General features: G+C 40.6%; 1 protein-coding gene across 1 annotated transcript; it reads right to left on the bottom strand.

Moving 5' to 3' along the window:
• Positions 1-6,837: 6,837 nt before the first annotated feature.
• Positions 6,838-7,256, bottom strand: LOC114626210 (39S ribosomal protein L33, mitochondrial). The gene has a single exon (XM_028773544.1). The coding sequence runs from the start codon at positions 7,254-7,256 to the stop codon at positions 7,059-7,061; it is 198 nt and encodes a 65-aa protein (XP_028629377.1). The 3' UTR covers positions 6,838-7,058.
• Positions 7,257-7,739: the final 483 nt, after the last annotated feature.

Below are 7,739 nucleotides of genomic sequence, written 5' to 3' on the forward strand. Positions count from 1 at the left end.
TACAAATGAAAAATCTCCAAAACAATCACCCAGAGTCAGTCAATGATGTGAAAGTCAGTGTATAGAAAATTAAACATTGCGGACTGGTAAGATGGCTCAGCAAGTAAAGATCACTGCCACGAAATCATAATGAGCCAAGTTCAATCTGTGGACCCAGGAAGACTAGAAAAGACTCTATGAAGCTGTTCTCCAACTTCAACACAAGTGTCATGGCACAAGCAATAATTTCAAATTAATTAGAAAGATTAGGCATTAGCTAATACACATCACTGTGGATTAAACCTATCCTCCCTCTTACATAAGTCCATGTTTAATATTTTAGAATTACCAAAGTTCACATATCACCTTACTTCTTCAACAGAGTGAATAATCTTTATAGCTCTTCTACCTTTGGCCTAAGATAATTAATTAAGAACCATATATCAAGTTTAATTTGATAGGCTAGACTACCAAAAATGAAGTCTAATCATATAACTGTTTTAAACTTAACATTTTTATTTCTGATGGTTTTCCTTAGGTAGAATGGTTTTTTTCACAAAGACCATCTGAGCAAGCTTTCTCCTACTGTTATTAAGAGTGCAAAGAATGAAAATATATAACATTATTTCATTTGTAGTTTGCCAACATGTCTCAATACAGGCTCATGTTTTCCTATAACTAGCTTTTAATTCTAAACTTTACATAATCATATATTGACTGAAAAATACTGCAAATATTTATAAGGACTTTTGCTGAATCATTGTGTTATTTCTAATAATCCAGGTATCTTTTATTTTCTCAATGCAAATAATTCCAATATGGTTTTCATGCCCATATGAACTCAAGGACTTTCAAATATAATGTTAGTTGATTTCATTTTAAGTATTCAGAGTCAGACTAGAAATGATGGCAGCTTACACCCCATCCCCCAAGCAGCAACACATGGTTCATTTTCTTATTAAAGACATTTTTCTCACTATGCTTTCTTTATTGTTTTTCATGCCCTCTAACCTTAATATGGAGCTGATAACCAGCTAATGGCTCCAGTAAGATAAGGTAGGGCACAGGCATGTCATTAGAGTTTTGGGGTGTTCCCATGAGCACTATAAAGAACTCATAAATGTTCACCCCTTTAAAAACTTAATTGAAGAACATGCATCAAAACTGGAGTTACTCTGTATATAAACTTGGTTTTTTAAGTGTATGTAATTCCTTAATCTTTAAATGAGGAGTGTTGTCTAGCCCTTTCCTTTCTTGTCCTGCATAATACTAACCCTTTCAGGATCTGGATTGGTGGTCTTCACAAATGTTCCCTTCCTTCATCACAGATGTATCTGTCTATTCCAGTGTAATACCACACTGGGCATTTTCAGCAGAGCTCTGAGGTGTCCCTGTGGGTATGTGTCTGCACCTATGTCAGAGATAGTGAAGTTTCCTCACATAACTTGCTTATAATTAATAATCAGCCAGTTGGTTAATGTTTTGTTCTCCAACACACTTTGACCCAAAGGTTTAATGACTTCTTGATGTTCACAGTGTTGGGCATGGAACTTGATGATTAGACATAGACTCCCCCACTGAGTTATACCCAGTCTCTGTGAAGAGTTAGAGTCCTAAAATTGGTGTTATTAGGCTGGTTGAGGTTTCCAACTTCTGTTAGAACATCTGCATTTATTTTGCTAAAATGTTCTTTTATGGAAAAGAGCATTCAAGCTTTCTCCTGTTTGCTTTGTTTTTATTGTGGTGGCATTATCATTCTTTCTGATCTTCAGTGTGTCATTACTGGTTTTCACCATCCTGGAGTTCTTCATCCACACCCTATCTCTTTGAGCTCAAGTCTTCTTGACATCTATGAATTACTTCTTGAGCACTACTATGGTGTCCATAGTGGTGCAGACTTTTCTTTTTCATTTTCTTTTTCTTTTTTTTTTAACTTTCTCTCTCACAGCCTTGAAATCCACACCTTTCTCTAAGGAGTCCTAGGTTCTCTTCAGGAAGGAATACTCTTTGTGGGACAAGAATATATCACAGCCATATGTGAAATTGTTGAACAATAGGTTAACAAAAATTGATATTGTGATATTGCTTGGATATTGCTGAGCATGCTATCTGTTTAGCTTCAATCTGTTTAGTTCTGCCCCTTTCATATGCAGTATTACATCTATGCCCACCAAATTGTAGACACTATATGCTAGCTTCATTTATCAATTATAACTCAACAAAAGTTGAAGGAAGGGCAAATAGGAAGGTAGAAGAAGGAAGGAAGGAAGGAAGGAAGGAAGGAAGGAAGGAAGGAAGGAAGGAAGGAAAAATGTGTAGTTTGAATAGGTTTGGTCCTCATAGCTTCATACACAGGGAGTGGAACTCTTAGGAGGTGCAGCCTTGTTGGAGTAGGTGTGGCCTTGGTAGAGGAAGTGTGTCACTATGGGGGTGGGGAGATATATATATGTATGTATATATATGTACATATATATATATACATATACATACATATATGTATATATATATATATATGTACATATATATGTACATATATATGTTCAAGTAAGTCAGTCCTAGAGAAGTGTTCGCCTTTATAAACATTGCCTTGGTCATGGTGTCTCTTCACAGTAAGGAAACCCTTCCTGAGACAAGAAAAGGAGGGAGAAAGGGAAGGAAAGAAGAAGAGACCACCACTCCCTTGCCCCTTCATAAGTATTTGGATAGGTAGTATTACTTTATGAGACTTTTCTGTGGGTCTTATACAAACCCAAGAAAACTAAAATGACTTTCAGCCACATTTTGCTTGTATACATAAAGCACATGGGATATAATTTTATATAAATATTAATTGCATATTGTATTTCTTCTTTCATAATGAAGAACTTGAAATAAACTAATCCTTATCATCCTCTATGAAAATTCAGATAATTCATCTTTAAGAGTTAAGCTATTGCCGGGCAGTGGTGGTGCACGCCTTTAACCCCAGCACTTGGGAGGCAGAGGCAGGCGGATTTCTGAGTTCAGCCAGCCTGATCTACAGAGTGAGTTCCAGGACAGCCAGGGCTATACAGAGAAACCCTGTCTCGGAAAAAAAAAAAACAAAAAACAAAAAAAAACAAAAAAAAAAGCGTTAAACTATTAAAGGGCAGACTTTGGAAGACAGCAGAAGAGCTTTGTTGCAGAAGTCAGTTTAAGCTTGTCATCCACACAGGATGGAAACTCCTTCTAGATAAGATTTTGAAGAAGAGACAGTTAAGCATCATAGTGGAGGATGGTAATTGTTGGCAGTTGGACATATTATTGAAAGTTACAGAAGCTAAAAACATTGAAACACAGGCTGCTCCATTTGGAGATGGTTTGGTGTTCTGACTTGATAGTGATGTTGACCTTTGCCACAAATTACCACCATATAAAAATGGGTTCTGCTTAGAACTAAGAGGATCCTTACACATTTAAAAATGACGAGGCATTTTAGGGTTTTAAAAATGGTTTGTTGATAAATTATGGTTGGACCAAGAGGCCATGTTAATAACTATGTCACAACCACTTAGGAGAAAAGTTCACTGTAGTGTCCAGTGAGCAGGCATGACAAGAAATAGAAAGACCTAGACTGACCTCCACTCCTGCCTTCCCAAGCCCTGTTTTCAGTTTTAAAATATTGCTAATTTAGGTATGGACTATCTTAAACAGCATGGCCATGAAGGAGCAATTGGCTCTTTTGTTTAGATGAATCCTAAATGCCAGGGTGACATCTGGTGGTCACAGACACCTCCTCATGTCAGACAATATAAACTTCTGCCAGTCATGAACTGATTGAAAATTCATAAAGGAATTTGTAAATGGTGTTTAACCTCCAGTGTCAGCTATGAAGGTGAATCCTCACCAGTGAGGAACCAGAATTTTTTTTAAGTATAGAATAGAGTTTATTTAGGGCATGGGGAAGGGAGTTGAGGGGTAGTAGAGACAAAGAAATCGATGGCAGGGTATCGATGGCAGGGACAGAGAGAGACAGAGAGAGAGAGAGAGAGACAGAGAGAGAGAGAGAGAGAGAGAGAGAGAGAGAGAGAGAGAGAGGCTGTGGGGATCTGTAACCATAAAATTATTTTCATTGCTACTTCATAACTGTAATTTGCTATTGTTCTGCAAATATCTGACACACAGGATGGTCTTAGGTGACCCTTGTAAAACGGTCGTTTTATCCTCAAACAGTCATGACCCACAGGTTGAGAAAGGTGTGACTGAAGAAGATGCAGTGCTTGACAGAGGGTGTGGCCACAATTCTAATAGATAGTAAATAAATGTTCATGGAACATTTTTATTTCATTTATTACCTAAATATAAGGACAGCAAAATGAGCAAAAATAAAATATATTTTCTCTGTTCATAAAACTGCCAACAGCTGCTTATAACTGGAGCTGAAGGGGCAGGCTGACAATGTGGAAAAAGAAGTCTATGAGAGGCAACTGAGGACCGGGGATGAAAAGATTTCTAGGCTGACATCGGAGCTTAGAAACTCTACCAACCAGAACCCCCAGAGCTCCCAGGGACTAAACCACCAACCAAAGAGTACACATGGAACGACCCATGGCTCCAGCCACATATGTAGCAGAGGATGGCCTTGTCAGGCATCAATGGGACAAGAGGCCCTGAGTCGATGCCCCAGGGTAGAGGAATGCCAGGGCACAGAGCCTGGAGTGGGGAGGTGGAAGGGGGAGAACCCTCATAAAGCAGAGGGAGGGGGAACGGGATAGGAGGTTTCCAGAGGGGGAAACCAGGAAAGAGGACAACGTTTGAAATGTAAATAAATTAAATATCCAATAAAAAAGTTAAAAAATAAATAAAAAGAAAAGAGGATAGAGCCTTCATAGGACCTTAAGCAGAAATTCTCACAACCCACCTGTGCCATTAAAAACAAAAACAAACAAACAAACAAACAAAAACCTCAAGCATCCTAAAGATGAGAGATGAGTTAGAGGGAGAAAGAATCCAAATATAGTACCCATAAATAAAACTCTTGGAGGAGAAGGAACAGGAGGAGAGGGGAGAAGAGAGGAGTGAGAGCAAGAGGGACTGAGGAGGGAGAGGGAGAGGGGAAAGAAGAGGAGGGGAGAGGAGGGGAGAAGAGGGAAAGGGTAAGGAGGAGGTGAGGGGGAGAAGAACCAGAAGAGGGGGAGGGGGAAGAGGAGGAAGAGGAGCTGAGACACAAGGAAGAGCTCATCTCAAAGGAAAAGACAGAAAATCATACAAAAGAAAATAAACTCTTAAAAAAAAAAATCAAAGGCTTAAAGGTCAGGCAGCCAAGAAAGTCAAACCATGTTTCCAATGGAAACACCATACAGGAATTGTTTTCTTCTTGATTCCTTTACAAGTAACCTTCATTTCCTCCAAAGAAATTTGAAATCATCAGGAAACAAGTTAAGTTTCTTTTTCTGGGCTAAGAAAAAAGATGTCTAGTATTGTTTCCCCCTCAAGTGGAGACTTAGAGGAACTGCACAGCTGGACAAGGGGTTTCTTCTTTGTTGTGGTAAAACACACTGTTGTTTGGAAGAAAAACCTGAAACTAGCTAGAGGCAGGCTCAGCCAAGGTCACATATGCGTTGTGAGGCAGAGGCAGTACTCAAGAAGGTGTCTCCTTCCAACTCTGTGCTGTCCTGTCCTCTCACATAGACTGTAAAGGAGACATAAGGCATCACTCGAAGAACTTCAGGATTACCACCTCAACCCCTATTTTGCTTTGTTTTAAAGAACAAAAGTTGTGATCTGGGTTCATTAACTAGACCTGATGTTTTGATTTTAGTTATTTGAGGAATGATAAGAGTCAGCCCCATAAGGTTTGTAAAGGATAAACAAATTAGTGTTCCTAAAGATATTTTTAAAAACAGTAAAAACAGTATGTATAGAATAGAAATTAAGGACCAGTGGTCAGGTCCCATCTGAATCATGTCCATTCTTATTCCAGATAATGGTGGGTGTTAGACTTTGTGCAGCTTAGAACAGACAACACCAGACCAAACAGTTTCAAAGGGGAGGGAGTTTATTCAGGACAGAGGGCAAAGGTGGGAGGAGAGAAACAGAAGAAGATGGTGGGGGAAGAGGAGAGAGAGAGAGGAGAGAGAGGAGAGAAGTGGAGGCCGGCCATGACCATGTGGAGAGAGGGGGAAGGGAGAGGGGAGGGGACAGAAAGAAACTAGAGGCAAGAGAGCAAGAGAATAAGAGTGAGAGGAGGAGGCAAGCAGCCCCTTTTATAGTGGGCAGGCCTACCTGGCTGTTGCCAGGTAACTGTGGGGAGGAGCAGACCTGGGTGTTGCCAGATAACAGTGGAGGTGGAGTTTAGACACAATACTAACAGTGGATAACTTGGCTAAATGAAGCTACCCTCAGATTACAATTTGAAAATGTTTAAGGAAACTTATTGGAAATCAGCGAAAGTAGAAACTAGATGAACCCTACTCTGGAAAAGCAGGAATTGCACTCAGTTACTCTTATTGAGGGTGTGTCATCTCCTTGCCTGGAGGCAGTGACTCATTTACATAGCAGACAAGGACAGTGGGCCCCTCAGGCTTTGAAGCAGAAAGTGTCAGGTTTCAACACCCAGAGAGCAGCTGGACAGCTTGGAAGGGAAGGACATAGGTGGTGACTCCCCAAGAATATGACCAGTATCTGGGCCAAGTATTGGCTGATCATCAACTCCAACCTATGGAAAAGGTCCAGAGAGGAACCACTAAAACATTGGTTGTAAACCAAACGTCTGAAGAAAACTGTCAGCTGTTGATGACAGGGTCACAGACTACATAGTTTGAGCCTAGCCCTGTTGATTGTAGACTGCAATAAAAATCACTCTTCTCTTGTTTAATCTGTATCATTCTTTTTTCTTTTTTTTTTTATTTCGATATTTTTTTATTAAGGCCTATAAAGCATCCAGAGAGATAACTAGTGGTCTCTGTGATGAAGGGCTCTCTTTCTCTGCACTGTCCCTTCACATCCCCAAGGCCATGCCGCCGCAGTTTTCTCGTCTTCATTGCACATGGCAGAGTTCGGAACGGAGCCTCACCCTCGGTCTTCTCATTTATGAATCAAATTCATTTTCAGTCCACTACTCAGAGGGAGCGTATTTTTTTCTGTTCCACAAAGAGAACTTTTTTGTTCACTATTGGATCATAGTGCAGAAGGGTCAGCTTCTCTCGAAGTCGGCTTCTCTTGTGGTTGAAGGAGAAACCTGTCCCAGCTTGGCTCACCAATTTCACCAGAATAGTTTTTGACTTGCTCTTGGCAAAAGAGACGGCGGAAAGCAGCATGGCAGCATGGCGTCTGTCCCCTAATCTCACCCAGACCGGTTCCAATCTGTATCATTCTTAATGTCAGGGAGGAGATCACAGCTCAGTAGATACACAAGAAGCCGGTGTGTGGCCTGCCTCAAGAAAGAAAAAACGTATTGGATAATTCACTTACATGTGGATCAAGTGGGACCCTCAAGGACTTCGGAGACCATCACTCATACTTAGCACAAACTCAACAGGAGATTCAACGCAAATGTATTCTTTCATTATAAGCGAGAAATGTGAAATCAGGTTGGCTGGGGGTTTGGGGATGGAGCAAGCTTGGCTGCATCTGGAGACACAGTCCACCCTACCTCTCCTAGCTTCCAGGTGCCGGCCCACCATTATTATCACCTTCTCTCTACCTGACTTAGATCTTCCTCTGCCTCCTTCTCTCCAGGCTGCACAGTGGTTACCAGGCAACTGTCCCGCCCACAAAGCACCTTCCTAGACCATCTACTA

The sequence above is a fragment of the Grammomys surdaster genome, unplaced genomic scaffold (assembly GCF_004785775.1).
Source record: "Grammomys surdaster isolate TR1022 unplaced genomic scaffold, NIH_TR_1.0 231, whole genome shotgun sequence".
Taxonomy (NCBI): Eukaryota; Metazoa; Chordata; class Mammalia; order Rodentia; family Muridae; genus Grammomys; species Grammomys surdaster.